General features: G+C 38.7%; 1 protein-coding gene across 4 annotated transcripts in view; it reads left to right on the top strand.

Moving 5' to 3' along the window:
- Positions 1-19969, top strand: part of PARD3B (par-3 family cell polarity regulator beta) — a 1061783-nt gene that overhangs the window by 624880 nt on the left and 416934 nt on the right. For all 4 annotated transcript variants that reach the window (XM_059054028.2, XM_067026649.1, XM_067026650.1 and 1 more), the window contains 2 exons: positions 6649-6748; positions 15839-15954. In XM_059054028.2, the coding sequence (XP_058910011.1) occupies positions 6649-6748; positions 15839-15954 (216 nt within the window). The remainder of the gene's footprint in view (positions 1-6648; positions 6749-15838; positions 15955-19969) is intronic.

Below are 19969 nucleotides of genomic sequence, written 5' to 3' on the forward strand. Positions count from 1 at the left end.
GTGCCCCGGTCCGGGAAGATCCCACGTGCCGCGGAGCGGCTGGGCCCGTGAGCCATGGCCGCTGAGCCTGCGCATCCGGAGCCTGTGCCCCGCAAAGGGAGAGGCCACAACAGTGAGAGGCCCGCATACCACAAAAACCACAAAAAAAAAAAAAAAAAAAAAAAAAAAAAAGCAATAGATAGTCATGAAAGAGAATTAAGAGAAAAGCAATAAAGGGAAAATTTAATGGCACTCATACTTCTGTCAGAGATACTGATCAATAACATTATGTATATATTGAAAGTGTTTCCTTCATGTAAATATGTGTATATAAAATGTTTAGGAAATTGCTTTTTTAATTAATAGCCCATTATGCACATCTTACTATGTCATTGAATATTCCATAACATCACTTTCAGCAGTTGCATAGTAGTCTAGTGAGTGGAGGTGCTGTTTATATAATCAATCCCTTATTTACACTTAAGATGTTACCCAAATTTAATGATGGGGGAACAATTTCTAGACTCTGAGATTACTCCATCAGAACAGACTTGTAAATCTGAGGTTCCTCTAGAATTAAATTCTTTCATCTGAATGGGGTATTTTTTCCTCTGAATTCCTCTGTTTCAGCGAGAGCAGTAGCAACAGCTGTGATCATTTATTTTTTACTGTCTGTTACATACTGTGGTGAGCAATTTACATGCACACTCAAAGTGGGTGATATTATTATCCTCATTTTACAGATGAAGAAATAGAGAGGAGAGTAAATGACTAACCCAACACCAATATATATAATCCCTGCAGAACCTGAATACATCTCCTGTCTCTCTGACTCAAGTTCATTCCCTAAACCATGGCACGGGCCCTGTCTTACATTGGTCTCTTGAAACTGTTCTTTCACCTCATCCCAAGAGTGTCCATTAGAAGCTGACTTTACTTTGTGTCAGATAAAGAGACACCCAGTACGTCTTTCCTCATCTTAATAAAATTAAAAGTTTTCTTGACAAAGCAGCATCTCCTTCAGAGTCCTTCAGTTGCAATAGCAGGAGAATCTGGGGAAGGAACAGCAAGTTTCCCTCACACCGGAAGAGCCTTCTCTCTACCGTGTCCAAATAATGATCAAGAACATTCCAGCCTTTATATAACTTGATTGGCACTTAATTCTCAGGCGACATGTGGTCCAGTGACAATCCAAGTTCCGGGTTTTATTCCTAATTACACCAGTGATGTCCAAAGGAACATTGGACACATTACCTCCCATCCTATTTCTTTTTCAGTACTTATAAAATATCGATGCTGAAGTGATAATTACGTAGTGTATTTTTAGAGGACATTGAGATATTCAAGGAAATGGGATAATATCTCTAGGAAGGGTAGCAAAGGCTAAAATAATGAAACTATAGAACTAGTTATAGTGTAAGGATACACCCAGAAAAAAATTTTAAATAATAAAGTCCACCCAAAACACATGCTAAAAATAAAATGCAGTAATACTTTGGAACTTCAGGAGAGTGTTCAGAGTTTGTAGGTCACTGAACAATTAGAGTCCTTTAGGCACGGAACCACTGGGAGGTTCTGTCTCTTCCCTCCCTCCTGAGACACAGATCCACGGTCCATATGGTTCCTGCTACACCTCCTCCTCCCACCTCAATTTTCCAAGGTAACATCAAAAATCCAGTTCTTTTAAGAAGTGACTCCATTAAACATCATTTTTTAAGAAGCACAGAAAATCTATTGTCATTATTTCCTTGGGGATCTGTGATACAATACTTGGTTATAAGAATTAGGCTTATCAAAGCACAGATTTGTTATATTTTAATTATAAGAGGCCAGTAGATGGAATGCCCTTTCTTTTTATATAAGCCTATTGACTGGGAGACCAAAATATATATATAACAGAATTTATAGACACGATGCTATAGAAGAATATCACACTCATCACGTCTTTGTGTAGAGTTAATAACATTTTCATTTTTGAGAACCACTGAGAGTTCCCGAGTTTCCGGTGCACACGAGGTGGCCATTAGGCCACCAAGACTCATGAAACTTGAGTGAGTGTTGACTCACCACCACCAGGCCTTTTTAAGGAGCTCCTTTAGAAAAACAAGATTGACTTGACAAAATGTAATGTCTAGTGAGGAGAGGAACTGTTACAGCCAAAACATTAACTTTTTTTTTTTCTTCCCTTCCTCCTTTCCTTTGTATATTTAAAAATCCAATCTTGATATGCTGTGTTCCATCTATTTTTGTAATAATAGTACTACCACCCATTGTTCCACTGTTATTTTTTTATATATACATATTCCTGTCAAGCTGTTACAGAGAAAAGGCATTTTTAGAACTAACGTTTGCAGAAATTGTAACACCAGAAAATTCACATTTGCGTTGGAGAATTGCTCGCAATGCCCGCAGTGGATTGAGTGTAGGGCTCCAAGAAGGTAATAGGATGGAGGTTGTGTCCCAGGGGTTTACTATAAAATCCTATTAAGCATTCGAATGGTAATGAAGTGCGCAAACACTGCGTTTTCTGAAGAATCTTGCTGGCAGATCTCACCCTGGGCCAAGTTACAGCCTTAGCACAGTTTGCCTCTAGTTTGTTCTTCCCTCTCCTTTAATAGTTCTCATCTTGCCTTTGTGCTCCACTCCTGCTTCCTCCCCACTTTCAGTTCACGTGAACTCCAGCCCCTGCCCCAGTAGCCCGTTGCCTCAAGTCTGCCCAGGATCACCCACTGAGGTCTTCTCAGGACTTTCATCCATACCCCGAATCAAATGTTTCAGTTCTGTGTCCTGCCCCACTGGATCCATGTGCCCTGGGGTCCTTTGAAGAGACACGTAATAGTGTGATTATTTATAGCGTCTTCCCTCCTGGGAACCTGCATGTATCCACCCCCCTACAGCACGTAAGGCACTGCCGCTGCAGTGATGATCAGAAATTGAATTATACTTTTCAGTTTGACGGATGTTTCTGGGATACCTCCGTTGTGCAGAATGCGCTAGGCTGCAACGATGAATACAATGCTGTTATTGTTCTCAAACACAGTCTAAAGTAGGGGTCAGCACACTTTGTCTGTAAAGGGCCACGTAGTCAATATTTCAGGCTTTGTGAGCCATAGGATCTCTTTCGCAACTCGTCACCTCTGCCACTGTGGTGCACAAGCAGCCATAGACAGTACGTGCCTGAATGCGTTCAGTGAAACTTTATGTGCAAGACCAGTTGGCGGGCCGGTTTGGGGCCAGGGCCATAGCTTGCTGAGTTCTAGTCTAAAGGCACAAACTCTTTTGCCCTTCTTTTCTGATCTGTCCCTGGCAGGATGGATCCTGTAAAACAAGTCACAACAATAAAAGTTGGTGATTAAAATAAGGGTCATTTGGTCATGGATGAAGTAGTGACTAGAGGTGCAACGTTCACAGGCGATATATAAAATGACCTTGTACGCTCAGTGAGATCCAGAAATACTATTTTCCATGACCAAAGGGTCATTTGGTCCTGGATGAAGTAGTGACTAGAGGTGCAACGTTCACAGGCAATATATAAAATGACCCTGTACACTCAGTGAGACCCAGAAATACTATTTTTAGGGGATAAGAATTCCAGACTTTCATGGTGATAAAGGGCTTAACAAAGGTGTTTGGGCCAAGAGGGGAAAAAAATATTCTTTACAGCAGCTAGATTTGTTGTTTAAAAAGTACCAAGGATAAAGAGTCATCAGAGAAGATACTAACCTCTGCATCTATCATTAATTTAAAAACACATAGATTATTCATGTGGATGAAATAAAAATGAAAGTTAATGATTGTAATAAAACCAGAGGAGATGTTGAAGAAGAGGAAGGAGAGGAGGAAGGAATGGACAAGGAGGAAGTTACCTGTGGTCCAGTAAGAGAAACAAATGTAGGTAAATAGATGATAGATGGATAGATAGCTCATTGCAAAAGCAGCACGTGGTAAATGTTACACATGAATTATTTTCTGTAATATTAACAGATAAAACCAAAATGTCAGTGGATAAAGATATTGAAGATGTATTTCTTGTTCAAATCACAGCCCAATGAGAACTGAGGGACTTGGGCTCCTTCCATTGGTAGCTGGGCCATCTGCTGGTGCCCCATCCACTCATAGTTGCAGCTGGTAGATGGGATTGTGGGGGGGGAAGGTGGGGAAGTTGCATATACCCTTCCTTAGGCACTGAGACCCGGCACAACATTGACCACAGTAACTCATATTCTATTGGCAAGAACCAGTCTAGATACAAAGAGGGCTGGAAAATGGGGTCTGGGGTCTAGCTGTGTGCCCAGGAAGGAAGGAAGAACACAGACCCTAGGAGCGCTAATATTCTCCACCACTGTTGTAAAAGTACCGACAGATCCCAGAGCAACAGTGGAGGTTTCATAGAGAAGGTGATATTTGAGGTGGACCTTGGGAGAAGGGTGGGACTTTAATGGATGAAGTGGGTTTTGCAATTATATGAGCAAAGACACTGGGGTCGGAAAACCTGGCCTTGTGGTCTGGGAGCAATACATAGTCTTGAGTGGCTAACGTGTAATAGGAGATAAAGTTGGCTGCCGGGGACACAGACCTTTATTCTGTAGGCAGTTGTGTGCGACTGCAGTGTTTTTGAGCAGGCAGTTATATGGTCACAGCTCTGTTTACCACCAGTGAAAAATGGCCTGAGAAGTTGAGGATGAGCGATTAGAACCAATGGAAAAGATGTTGTCCCAATATGTCCCTTGTTCCAATTTACCTTGTAGACCCTCTGCTCTTTTTCTCTCAGCAAATCTTTGGCTGCCTAACTGCTGCCATATTACCAGATCAGTGGAGTTGGGGACAGTGCAGGACAGTGCTGGCTGCCTTTGCTCATCATACTTCTGTACCCTGATCATGTTACTTATCAGATTCCTGCTTCAAATCTCATTCCCTGGGACATGTCAGCACTGCTGGGACTGCCTCCATTTTATACTGGTCCCTGGGGCAGAGCTTGGAGCAAGTCCTTCTTGGCGTATTCATCAGGGTTCTCCAGAGAAACAGAACCAGTGGTGTGTGTGTTGGTATATGTATATATAGATTGCATACACAGATTTATTGTAAGAGGTTGGGTCACGTGATTATGGAGGCAGGCACGTCCCAAGGCCTGCAAGGTGAGTGGGCAAGCTGAGACCCAGAAGGGCCAATGGTGTAGTCCTGGTCTGAAGGCCAGCAGGCTCAAGACTTAGGAAGAGCCAGCGGTTCAGTTTGAATCCAAGAGCAGGGAAAAAGGCAATGTCTCCGTCTGAAGGCAGTCAGGCAGGAAAAATTCTCTCCTGCTTGAAGGAGGGTCAACCTTTTTGTTCTATTCAGACCATCAACTGATTGGATAAGGCCCACCCACATAAGGGGGGAGTACAAGCTACTTTACCCTGTCTACTGATTTCAATGTTAATATCACCCAAAAACAACCTCACAGAATGCCAAGTGTCTGGGCACCCTGAGCCCGGTCAAGCTGATACATAAAATTAGCCATCAGACCTGGTATGTGGGCAAGTCAAAGCAGTTGTTACCAGCAGCATTTCTCAAGGACAAAGAGGTGATTTTCTTGTTCTAGCAATAGAGTCTAGCCTTTTACAAATATCTCACTGTAATAGATCCACAGCAGAGTTTATGGTGTACAGAATAATAATCCTTCATTTACTCATTGTCACTCATTGTACTTATAAATCACTGCTTGAATACGCACTATCTTATATAATCCTTGTATTCCTCCAATGAAGGTATTCTTATCCCTACTTTATAGTTATAAAAACCAAGGTTTATAGAAGTTGAGTAGTTTGCCCAAGTTCATACAGCATTGCAAGTTTGGAAACATGCAGTCTTGCTTCACAAACTAGACTCTTAATCACGATGCTCTATAATTTTTTTCATACATTATTTAATATTTTCATTAGTAATGAGGATTAAACGATACGTAAGGCCTAGCTCAACGTGTGGTGCACAATAAGATCTCAACCAACCATACTTGTTATTTGTTGTTGTAATATTCCGTATACATGTCTCTTTTTTTCTGTATAAAATAGACTGAAAAAGTAAACATTTTTAGCAGGTAGGAAAACTAGAATTCAGACCCCAGTCTTTTGCTACCAAGGCCCCAAACTCAGGGTTTTCCACTACAACACAGATGCAAAAAGAATATATATATATATATATATATATATATATATATTTATCTCTATGGTGTCTAAATGGTGAGTAGATATACTGTATCTCATGGTTTTTTTAAGTACTTTTTGTCACTGAGGCAAATGCTTAAATCACCATTTAATCCAGAGCATTCATTACAGAGTCTTGTTTACAAAATCGTTGTCATAAAAGAAATGGCTTGTTAATCTTCTACAAATCACAGGTAGTGAATATGTGTCAACCTTTCCCAGGTGGGAAAAGGGAGTTCAGATGCACGGACTTCACTTGCCAGTGGTTGCCAGCAGGTTGCCAGCAAGTCATATTATCAGGCTTAGATTTCCTCGTACAGGCTGTGTTAGTGTGCATATGAATCCTTCAGTGCTGTATGAGGACTTATTTGTTTCAAGGCTGGTTTCTGTGTTGGTGAAAATTATGTCTGAGAGATGGACTGAAACAAAAGCAGACGCTGGATGGTTCTGCCTCCTGTTTACTACAGCTTTATTTGTTCTTTGCTTATAGAGCTGTTGCTTCCCAATGACAGATGGGCTGAGAGCGGAGGACCTCCTCCTCCTCCACCACATCCCGTTCTGGAATTGGGCCTTGAAGATTACAGCCACAGGTATTGATAAAATGATATATCATAAATATTCCCCGTTATGGTTTTTCTGGGAAAACCCAGCAACCTTATTGTAACTCTATTTCTTTCCAGGATGGAAATCTCATAGTATCTGTAATTCCTTTCCAGCGAAAACTTCTCATAGCTAATACTAATACCTCAGATTGTTCATTTTTGCTTCCTGGAATTTAAGATGCATCATATCTTATTAAAATATATGAGAAAATTGATGAATTTTCTTTTACCAAGTTAAAAACTAGAGAGGTGGAACTCAAAAATAAAAAGTTATATGGGAAGGTATAAAACAAAACTGAGAAGACATAAAGCTTTTTTTTTTTCTTTCTTATTTGTAATTGGCAAACCCTCAAGGTATTTTTAAAATAGATGTTCCAAGAACGTCAATGGAATCTAAAAATTAAAGCAGCACCATATATAATCTAAACTATTGAAAAGAGTGCCCAATATTATATCCATTCTGTAATAGAAACCAAAAAAAAACAATAATTTTTAGAATCACACAAGCATGAGAGAGAGAGATTTACTAACATACACACCATTTGACTAGTAGAATTCATAGATTTTGTTATTCTGATGTGTTTTAAAAATCGTTAACTTGTCCCTTTGCTATTTTCTGTATTTATTATGGCTGTTAAAAACTGGATATTTCATTCCATTCTTGTCCCATGATAATCCTGTGAAGTTTTTTTTCATTTTTCTTGCAGCAATGCTGTTTTCTTTCAAACATCACTATTATGGTTTTTGTTTTGTTTTGTTTTTTACAATCTGCTGAAAATAAAGCAATACAACAAGAGTATAGCTAACTCTATTAGCCAGAAACTTACCTATATTTAGGTATCTCCGACTCTTACATTTTTGAAGTCAACTTTTTTACTCAAATACGATTTCTTGAACTAGATTGATAATCACAATAATGTTCTAGATCAGTATCTCTGGGGGTTTCTTGAGCAAAAGTCTGGACATTTTAAACTTTGCATGCTTATTTGCACTGCTTGCCTCAATCCTGAATCAAAAATGACAGTTTGGTAGAATTAAAAAATCCATTTTAGGACTTCAGGACATGGGGAGGGGGAAGGGCAAGCTGGGATGAAGTGAGAGAGTGGCATGGACATATATACACTACCAAATGTAAAATAGATAGCTAGTGGGAAGCAGCCGCATAGCACAGGGAGATCAGCTCGTTGCTTTGTGACCACCTAGAGGGGTGGGATAGGGAGGGTGGGAGGGAGACACAAGAGGGAGGAGATATGGGGATATATGTATATGTATAGCTGATTCACTTTGTTGTAAAGCAGAAACTAACACACCATTGTAAAGCAATCATACTCCAATAAAGATATTTTAAAAATCCATTGAAAAAATAATTTCACTCATCCTACCTTACTGTTTACCCAGGGTATATGTACAGAACTGCTGGAATAATGCAGAGATAAATCAGATATAAACCTGTGGTATTGTATTCATAATAAGATAAATGTATTTGGCCTTAATCCCATTTCTGGAACTGACCCCCTAAAAAACCTTGGAATTTCCTACGTATTGAGACTGATTAAGGTGTCATGTTATGTTAATGAAGGGGCTGGTTGCCAGTGGAGCCCATCTTGTGCTTAGAGGGTTGGAACTTTCAGTCCCATCCAGAGAGATGGGCCTTGAATCAGTTGACAGTGGCCAGTGATTTCATCAATCTTGCCTCTGTAATGTAGCCTCCATAAGAACCCAAAAGGACAGGGTTTGGAGACCTTCTGGGTTGGTGAACATGTGGAGATGTGGGGAGAGGGGCACACTCAGAGAGAGCATAGAGGCTCGGAGCCTCTTCTCACATACTTTGCCCTGGTTCTACCTACAGCGGTTCCTGAGTTGTATTCTTTTACAGTAAACCAGTGATCTAGTAAGTAACATGTTTCTCTGAGTTCTGAGAGCCACTATCAAAAACTAATCAAACCCAAGGAGGGGTCTAGGGCACCTCTGATTTACAGCCAGTTGGTCAGAAGTAGAGGTAACAACCTGGACTTGTGACTGGTGTCTGAAGTTCAAGAAGGGGTCTGTGGAACCTCCAAGCTGTAGCCCATCAGTCTGAAGCGCAGGTGACAACCTGAGCTTGAAACTGGCGTCTGAAGTGGAGTATGGGGGGCGGTCATATAGGACTGGGGCCTCAACCTGTGACATCTGATGCAATCTCCAGGTAGGTAGTGTCAGAATTTAGTTGAGTTCTCCAAAACCCTGCTGCTGTCCTAGAATTATTGCAAGTATGGGAGAACTCCTCGCCCCCCACCCCCCAACACTTGTTAAAATTGGGTCCAAGAGCCCAAAAGGAAACCCTTAGCCTCAAGACGATGGCAGGCTAATAGGTAAAAGTGACAAATGAGAACACAGGGTACAAAGTGATATTTACCGGAAGACATAGATAAAACGCCCTGAGCTGCTGAGGCAGAGAAAGGAGAGTATTCCCAAGTACAGGAAGCAGGGAAAATGTTAGGGGAAAAAGTGATACTTGAGCTGAACCCTAAAATATGAATAGGAGCATGGACATGAAAAGAGCCCCAGAAGGAAGAGAATTTCAGAGAGAGGCAAAGGCAGAAGGAACAGATGGAGGTAGGAAAGTAAGTTGATTTGTGCAACTTCTATCCTGGCTGCTTGGCCAGGTGATCACGCCCAAAATGCAAGGATAAGGAAATCAGACTTCATTTGGCGGATAGTAAAATCTTATTGTGGGAGTTCAGCAGATAAGATTGGGGTTTTAGTTGTGTACAACAAGGATTATAATTTTTGTGACTTTCTGTTTGTATAAAATTTTTAAAAAGCAAAAAAAAAAAAAAAAAAAAACCAAACAAGGATTAGGTAAATGGAGGAGGGTTAATATCTGCTAGAAGCCAGAGACTCTGTGGATACCGATACCTCCCGGGGCCATGGCAGTGAAACTTACTGAGGACCTGTGCTGGGGAGGATGGGGAGAAACTTTCTCGGGTGGGAACCTTTCAGGGGACAGAGGTAGTTCAGAGATATTGCAGAGCTAGAATCATTGCGAATTAGCAACTGCCTTTTCGGCTGCTTCCGTGTCACCACATATTTCTTCCCTTCCCTTTTCAGGAAAGCATGTTTCTCCACCATCTTGAAAAACAGCTTATATTGGCTCTCACTGCTGTAAATCATCATCACGTGATGTGAACCAGCAACTTCCTTTTCACCCTCTCCCTCCCTAACTCGCTGTGTTTAGGCTTCCATTCTCACCCTTTTCTAGAACTGCTCTTTTCAACATTGACAGTAATCTCCTTTCAATCAAAAGTATAACTTTTTCTCAGTCTTAAGTCTTCTTTCGATCATTGTCATTCATTTGCTCACTCATCCGTTCAAAATTATTTATGGAACTCTAAACTAGGCACCGTAGAAGGTACCGGAATGGATTGGAAGCATCCCTGCCCGCAAGGAATGCAGTGTCCCCTTGAAGAGACAGACACATGGGTAATTAGGAAGCAGCCTGCTGAGCATGAGATACAAAATGTCATTGGAGCCTAGAAGAAAAAGCCACTAACTCTGTCTGTAGGTGTCAAGGAAGGTTTTTTACAGGAGAGGTAGTGTTTGAAAGGTTTTTTGAAGGATAGAAAGGAACTTACTAGGCAGAAAAGTGGTGGGAAGGGCAATTCAGGTTAGGAAAACCAAATGATGGGAGAGGGAAAATGCAGTGTGTTCAACGTGGCTAAAACATGTAGTATCTGGGGAAAGAATGTATAGGAAGGGCATTGTCTGCCATGCTCTGTGAGCACCATGCTTCTCCAGAGAGCAGTGGAGAAGCATTGAAGGCTTTGAAGCCTGACAATATCATGTTAAGTGGGTTCACTTGTGGAGAATAAGTGGATAAGGGAAACCATAGACAAGGATACTAGTCTGGGACATCCAGCAAGAGAGGAGAGGGGCTTGAAGGGAGGAGCAGCATAGCTGGAGAGGAAGGGACAGAGTCAAAGACATTTTTGAAATGGAAGGAACAAATCTAAAGCTTTGAACCACTCTCGTTCTCTCGGTCCCCCTCCCCCTCCCTCTCCCTCTCCTAGGATCCTGTGACCTGCACCATCCTGCAAACTGCTGTGTTGCCTAGGTGACCAGCAGCAGTGGGGGTTTGCATGTTGGAAACTTACAGTGGAGGAAGCTTTGGAAGGGAGCCAGGAGGGCTGAGCAAAGGAGGCTATCCTGTCTTAAAAAAAAAAAAAAAAAGTTAGAAGCCCCCTGAAAGGGAAAAGTAGTGCTTTAAGGGATGGAACCAGTCTTGTGAAACAGAAAACTGCTAATTCATGAGAAGTGAAAAATTTGATCAAACTAAACTTATGCCTGTACTTTGAACCAAAATGAAATCAGGAATTTACTGAACTTATTTGTACTATTATGTCAATAATTCTTTGACAAACATTTAGAATATGTGTGTCTAAATTTAAAAATATATATTTATATATTTCCTTTATATATATATTATATGATATAAATATATATAGTATATGCATATTATATATGTAAAGGAAATAAATTTTTTACTGTGATGTCTCAGGGAGAGTTTAAGACAAATCAACAGCAGACAGAATATACTGAATTTGATTAGCTGTTCAGACAACATTTGGTTATTCCCTACATGTTCATATTTTCCCTCTCTCTTGGTTCTCTCTCAGTTCTGCTCTTTCTGTCTCTCCTTCTTTCATACATGTGACCTGCATCTACTCTCATTCAGAGTAGCCAATCATTGAAGCTGATCCATGGCCACCTGAGACTTCAGACATGCCCCTCAAAACCTTCCCCTGCCTTTTTATTTCAGACAGTTCTCCTTGAACATTCATGGGGGTCATCTATGTCTTTCACATTCCTGATTTGTCACTATATTCAGGACATTGTCATGTTTCATTCTACCCTTATGTATTCATTATGCAGCATAATTTGACATTGAATATCATTTGTCTTTGATAGATTCCCTGGTTGTTCATGGGGGAGATACAGTCTTTATCTAAGACACGTCTTTGGCCTGCTGTCAACTTACAGCTTCCGCTGCAGCCCACTCAGCCATGAGCACATGCTAACTGCCTTCAAAATTAAAATATGTCATGTTTTATAGTTAATCATTGTGTCACCCTCTCACACCCAAAACTTCCAATATGTAGCATAAAATTACAAACTGTTTTACTAGTCTAATGTATGTATCTATTTTCACATTAACCAATTCAGTACTATACTCATTATTCAAGTACATTAGAAGTTCACATTGGCTCCAATCACATAGTGTCTCATATTACACTTCCTTCCTTCCTTAAATATCTGCCAATGTGATATCAGCCTTGTTTCCATTTTGTACCATGGCAAGAGGAGTCCCTTTATTGAAGGTTTTCAAAGTGTACACTTGGCCATGTTCAAAACAATGGTAACAGAGGTACATATCACCATGATCAATTTAATGGACATATCCAGGTATGCATATGTATATATGTATATATACACACACATATATGAATATATGTTACATTCATATATACAAAGCAGCTTTTTATTTTCTTTGATCATCTTTGATGGTGACTCCACATCATGTTATTGCATTGTCATCTTGTTTTTTCAATGGGGATGGGGGTAATTGTTTCTTAAGAGTTTGGGAAGATTTGAGTTCTTATTCTTAATTTGTCACATTATGCCTGGTTTGGTAAAGTATTCTAAAACAGTCAAATGGGGACTTCCCTGGCAGTCCAGTGGTTAAGACTTTGCCTTCCATTGCAGGGGGTGTGGGTTCAATCCCTGGTCAGGGAGCTAAGATCCCACATGCCTCATGGCCAAAAAACCAAAACATAAAACAGAAGCAATATTGTAACAAATTCAATAAAGACCTTAAAAATGGTCCACATCAAAAAACAAAAAACAAAAAAAACAAAAAGAAAAGAAAAGAAACCAAGCTAATAAATAAATAAATAAAACAATAAAGTGGATTAAGCAAAACATTACTCAGTTGGGTGGATTCCCATAGTCTGCCTTGAGCAGAGCACTTTAAATGCAGCGTGAGCTGTTTTAATGAGGATTATTCATGTTGGTTCTAAACCTTCTCCCTAAAGGTATTCATTATAACATGTGGCATCTATTTTGATTAACCCTTCAATTTTCTTTTATTTCACAATATGAACCACTGTTGAAACAAAAAACTAACCTAAAACACAAGCTGCGTAAGAGAGTGTGCATGAAACTGCAGTAAGAGGGAAAAGTCTGATGTCTGTGGGCTCAAGATCAGCAACAACCTGTGTCCCAGGCTGGCCACCATTTTAGCCAAAGCTTTTGTAGCTCTGGGAAGAGGTCAAGAAACCACAATCTGGTCCTGGCTTTGGCACTGGCCAGCTGTGTGACCTTGGAACATCAGTCTCCTCTTTGGGCCTCAGTGTCTCATCTACAAGATGAAGAGTTAGATGAGGTGACCTTTAAGGTCTTCCAGCTCTTAAATTCACTGGTTCCATGAAGGCCATGAGTCTCTCTGACACTAAAACCACGTCATCACAAGAGATCAAAGGATGAAAATCTAAGTGCAAATAAAGGTCAAGTAACACATTTAAAGGCAAGTGCTTCCAAAACATCAAGGCTCAGGGGGAAGCTCATATTCACCATGGCATCTCAGAATTCTTCTTTAAAGTGGGCTAAAACAATTAAAATATTGCTATTATGCCAAGCCAGTGTTAACAGCACTAGCAGGTCAGGATTTTTGTTTACAATTGACATATTTGTCCACTATCACTAGATACCACATCTAATATGCTTTATGTCAGTAGCTTTCTTTATTGAGCATGTAGCCAGACACCAAGAATGAAGTCAAAAAAAAGAAAGAAAGGAAAAACCTTCATAATTCTAAAGAGTTGATTTAAGCTTCTTGACGAAATTTTCCTGAAAAAAATGTACAGTTGTCCCTCGGTTTCCATGAGGAATTTGTTCCAGGACCCTCGTGGATACCGAAAGCTGCAGATGCTCAAGTCCGTGGTATAAAATGGTATTTGCATATAACATCCTCCTATATACTTCAAATCACTTAATACAATGTAGATGCTATGTAAATAGTTGCCAGGGCATGAAAAATTCAAGTTTTGCTTTTTGGAACTTTCTGGAATTTTTTTTTCTGAATATTTTTGATCCCAGTTTGGGTGATCCTTGAATGCCGTACCTGAGGATACGGAGGGCAGATTGTATAATTTCTTTGCTGGAGAGTGCCTCAGGCCCTCATTCAAAGACCACGCTAACCTACAGAAACAAAGGAAAGGATTAATGGCTTACTTTGTTGAGCTCTTACTGTGTGCTAGGTACTATTGTCAGTATTTAACATATTTTAGTTTATTTCATCCTTACAATAACTTTCTTAAGTAAATTCTATTACTGTCCAATTTAAAAAAATTCTTTTCCATTATGGTTTATTACAGGCTATTGAATGTAGTTCCCTGTGCTATATACACTGTCCTTTTTATGCATTAGTAAATTGAGGCCACCCACCCTAGCATCTTGCTCCCAAGCCCTGGGCCCTAAACATCATTCCTTCTAAACCGAAGGAGAGAAGGGCTGTTAGTCACAAGCCCACAGAGAGTCTGACAAAAGCAGAGAAGGCAAAAAAACTGTAAAAAGGATAACTTGAAAAGCAGAAACTTAGTCATTTGGGAAGCTAAAGAAGGTCTATGTGTTTATCTGCTTGTTTCCTAAATGTTTCTACAGCACTTACTCTGCACCAGACACTATTCTCCTTACTTTGCAAATCTTTGTAACTCATTTTATCTGATGCCAACCCTAGGAGGTAGGAAGTGTAATTATACCCATTTTATACATAAGAAAATGGAAGCACAGAGAGGTTCAGTAACTTGCCCAGTCCCACAGCTACTAAGGAGCAGAGCCAGGATTTAGAAATGGGCAGACCTGCTCTGGAGTCTATGCTATATTATACTATATTATACTCTATTACAATAACAGAGGCCCATTCATTCAGCAATATTATTATTGCTACAAGGCAATACTAAATATACATGACTAATAAGTTTCAAGAAAAGATTAAACTTATTTTGGTGTATTTGGTTAAGAAATCAAGATCCTGAGTACATTTTATAAGGATTCTCATTCATGACAGTTGAATTTTGGGGTTATTTTATTTTTTACAATGTCAAATCCCAACTGTTTGAAAAAAATTCAACCTCTGTACTTTCAGATTTACCAAGGATACGTGATCTGAGTTTTTACTGTATTTAAGATTAAAGTTGTGTTGAAACGAGCTACCATATTTACTTTGTAAATACATGTACCAAGGGAGAGTACCAAGGGAGAAAGTGGCTGTAATTTAATTCATGAAAAGTATATAAATATAATTTATTTCTAGATCAAGAAATGAGGCATTGCCTGTAATTCCCTTATATAATCTCCTCCATCCTCAAGCAAAATAAATAAAATATTCATCAGAAATGGAATTCTTTGAGATTACAAGTACTAGGAAGCCTATAATGGGTATTTGATGTATCTTTTGTCTAAATTGTCAGCTGTGCTTTTCCTGTTACTTTCTGTTGGTATTATTGATGAGCAGACTATTTGCTCAGCATTAACATTAGTTTTAGAAAATAGACCTAAATAAAGTAGAAAACCAAACTACGGCAGCCATTAGTCATTCAACAGAATGGTTTTCTGGAAAGGGTACAACTCTTACACTTGTTTTTAAAGGAAGGGCGTTCTTAGCCCACAGATCTCTCTTAACTTGCCTTTAGGCTCTGCTAGTACCTAGTGACATTCTTTGAAACGCCAGTGCTTTGTGGGTTTGCTTTACCCACTTAAAGTTATATATTGTATAGCAGGATCCCAATTAGCAGAAATCAGTGAAGAAGAAAACATGATATTAGCCAGAGAATATTATTTAAATTGCAGAATATGATAAAATGCATGAAAACAGAGTTGCTATATCTCATAAAAGAAACCTGAGGTTCACGAAGTGGTTGAAAATGCCTGGTTGGGAGCTCCAGAGGGAGAGATGAGGAGCTGTATTCAAAATGAGAACTGCTGAATAAAAAATAAGATTTTATTCTAAACCTAAATATGGCGTATGGCTTCTTTCTGCAGCTCTGGGGTGGATTCAGCAGTATTTTTTCCGGATCAGCGCCTCAACTTTAGATCTGTGACACCAGCCAAGCAGCCTGAATCAATGAATCTGAAAGCCTCAAAGAGCATGGACCTTGGTAAGTGAGGGTGAGGTGACATCCAGATCAACTGTCCAGCCTCAGCCCATCTATCTTCTTGAATATGCTGCCATTGTTTCTTCAACTCCAACCTTAGGGGGCAGGGTTTGCTGAAGCTTGGAAGAGGGGATATTGGTCATCCTATCTTCCTGTCTCCTCTCACACATTTAATCGTAATTACCCCTTTCTAAAAGAGAGATAAGTGACATTTTTATATATAGGTCAGAAAAATAGGAGTATTCCTTCTGGAGGAGCTGAATGCCATAAGCATCTTTAACTCACCTGCCTTTGCGTTTGTACTCTCACCTCTGCTAGTTTTCTTCTGTTTCTCATGTACATACCTGTTGCAGGGACTGGGAAGGTAAGCCAGTTCAATGAATCCTCTTCTACAGGGCGTCCCATCTCTCTGTGCAATGGATGGAGATGGTGGCAGTGGAGAAGATCTATCTCTTTAAGTGCCCATCTCCAAATCCTGTAATACCAGAGAGAAGAGGGGTCCCTGGGTTTGCCAGATTGAGGGAGTCAAGGTACCTTGGTTTCGTGCCCAAACAACCTCAGTGAGATTCTGAGTCCTACAAGGAATTTCTGAGTGACTATTGGCTGCCAGGGCAGAGCAAGGGCCCCTGCAAACTCTGTTCTCCAGGCCCTGGAATGGGAGATCCCGGAAGACATCTCAGATACCCAAGCACGTTGTTGCACTCCCATGGGTCCTTAGAGAGAGAGAACTATTGGAATAGGTTGCTGATGCAAAATATTCACTGCTTCCTGAATGCTCATAGGCCAAGCTTTGCCAATGTTTTTGTTTGTTTGTTTGTTTGTTTTCCGAGGCATATTACATATTTCATTAGTAGCACCAAGAAAATGGAATAATCAAGACTGCGTGTTCCATGAAACAACCTGATAAATAGTGCTTATCTGTTACTCATTTATAGGAGTTCAAAAAGATGTTCAGTCACGATGAAAAAAGAGAAATTGATTCTATATTCTATAAATTAACTAGATCGCTGGGATACATTTGCTGTAATCACCTATAGTAAGAGACTGACAGAAAGCCTTAATAAGGAAGCTCTCTTGAGCACTGCTCAAAAAGGGGTATTTTCTCAAGTGTGAACCTCTGACCAAAGGAATAATGTGTGACAGTGACACAGATTACTACTAATAATTTAAGGAGCAATTTGTTTTTATAGAGTGCTTAATAAATATTTCCTGTTCTGTCTTCCCAGTTTCTCTATAAAGAAGATGAATGGGTAAAAACTGCTCTTAATTTGGGGTGAGAAATATATTACTGTTTTCCTCATTTAATTAAAAAAAAAAAGTAGCCAGTAGTATGGTTTTTAAAAGTCTCTGCAAAAGAAAAAAATAGCATCCATTTTAAGAAAGAAGAAAATTATATCAGTTCCATAAAAACAAAACCTAAGCCATGTCCAGAAATAGTATTTCTGTTTACATTTTTTGTTACTGAAAATTTTGTTTCTGAGAAATGTTCTCGTTTAGATTGAAATAGCCCTTGCAAAATATGAATAGTTAGCAGTCGCCCTTTGCATTTTATTATACTTATAACATAAATGACAATAGTAATGTTTGTTCAATTTTATATAGTTGGGCAAAGGTCATGAGCTATTTTCTTCAGGATACAGGTATCAGACTAAAAGCATTGGCTTAAATGCACCATACAGCACAAGTGGTAAAATATGCTGTAAAAACATTTTGTAAGAAACTATCAAAGTTTGGTCCCTTCCAGGAAAAGCCAAATTAAAGCTAACAGTCTTTCAGAGGGCTCTGAGGTCAACATTCTAGGGCCATTCTGAACCCCTATTCTCAGAACAATTGAGTGAGCTCAATAAATACGTTGTTTTTTCTCAATGAATAAGCTCAGGTGATACCAGAATGGTAAACATTTAGAAGTGTATTTCCTGTTTGATTAGATGAAAAAGATATTGTAAGTAGTTTAGTTTTCCATATATGGCACTGGGCCAACATAAGGAATTAATACATTTGATAAAAAGGTTGGTGACTATGCTTAGAGGAATAATCCTCTCAGCAGGGTCAAGATCCAGTCTTCAAAAAGTTTAAAAAAATTGAGGTATTTAGGTTGAACAGCAAGTTACTGCTATTTGATTGTTTTTGACCTAGAAAAACAGCAATTTCTTATGGTTCAAAATGAAAAAGATAAACCTCCTATTTATTGCATAATTTATGTTGGATATTCCTCCTTTATAAAGCCTTTAAACTTCTTCAAAGGCTAATAAGCCTCATAGGTACCTTTTTGTTTTTATTTGTTTCATTTTTGCTGCTGAGTCTAAGCTCGTATTTTCATTTGCATATTATGTTCAAATTATTTTAAAGGTGAATGGGTTCCATTTATTTTTTTTCACTTATGTTTCCAAAGACAGACAGTTCTTATTGTGAAAAATAAAGACTTCACATCCCCATGTCCTTCTTTTATTTCCGAGATACAAGCATGATTTTAACATAGTTTGCTATGTATATCCTATAGAAAATACGCTACCTAATTGCCATTCCATCATGTACAAACATCTCTGTCACACATTGTGTTTCTTTATACTAATTGTATGGTGTTACGTTATATGAATGAATCTTGATTTACTATTTACTTTTTCCCTTTTGATTAAGTTTGGACTTAATTGAGAGTTTGTATCTTTTGGTTTGGATAAGGGGGTTTGGTGCATTTGTATTTCTTATTCTATGATTTGTTTATTCATATTCTTTGCCGAAAATGTTCCCATTTGTTAATTCTTTTTCATCTTTAGAATATTGTTATGTATGTTATAAATAACTTTTTGCAATCTATTATTTGCCTTCTTAGTTTGATGGTGATATCCTCTACTATAAAAAAGGCTTTAGTCTTATAGTCAAATATTTCCATCTTTTCCTTCATGACTGTTTGGTTTTATTTATCTCATTTTCTTGTACATTTAAAGGCTTGGTGGTTTTTTTTTTTCCCATGTTTAGCAATAGTTTTATTCATGGTTTATGAGGTGGAAAAATTTTTCTCCATGTAAATAGGCAAATTATTCATAACATTTACTGACTTTTATGTCCTTCCCCCATTAATTTGGAATGCAGTCACATTGAATACTAAATTCCCTTTCATACATAGGGTGATTTCTAAACATGCTGTTCTATTGATACATTGGTCTGTCCCATGCCATTATCACCCTGTTTCAATTGTCATTTGACTACACTGTATTTTGATAACTTATAGAGCTATCTTCCTCTGTTTTTTTCTTCTTTTGTAAAATTACTTTGGCCCTTCTAATGCATTTATTCTCCCACATGAACTTGAGATCAGCTCATCAAAAATGAATTTAAAGATTAAAGAGGAATGTTTCTACCGTGGGTGTGCCCATTAATTTATGATGTTTGCTCTTGGTTCCTGATAGAAATGTTTTGATCAATTTAAACAAGTTTCTTTGTGTTCCGAGCTTCTTGAAAAGTTTTTTATTTGCTCACTTTGTTTAATCAGGAGTGGATGTTGAATTTTAGTAAGTGATTTTAAGGATCTATACAGGATGATCATGTGTATTTTGTTCTTTATTCTATTCATATAGTGAGTTATTTTAATAGATTCCCCAGTATTGGATCTTTGATTCTTTCTGAATAACTCTAAATTTTTTTCTGCATTTGAAGAAGGTAGAAATGAGTAACAACATTTATCTATGTGATCTAAAATGTAAGACTCTGATTATAATTTTACTCACGGTCACTAATTCCTATATATCTAAAAGTTATACATTTTTTTGAGGATATTCTGCCTCAACATTTGTGGATACTTTTGCTGGCATGCATGTGGCCACATATAAGTCAGATCAGAATGATTAAAATGATGAATAAAGGGAATTTATTTTTGAATAATTGGATGTAACTATGCTTATTCAAAGGGGTTAGGGTGTCATTTTCTGGGTTTTCCAGAAAATCAATCTTTTCCTACTAATTGTAGACTTTCCTCTATTTATTTAAATTACCAGAATTACTATGTTCAGTCTGGATCCCT

The sequence above is a fragment of the Kogia breviceps genome, chromosome 2, assembly GCF_026419965.1.
Source record: "Kogia breviceps isolate mKogBre1 chromosome 2, mKogBre1 haplotype 1, whole genome shotgun sequence".
Lineage (NCBI taxonomy): Eukaryota > Metazoa > Chordata > Mammalia > Artiodactyla > Physeteridae > Kogia > Kogia breviceps.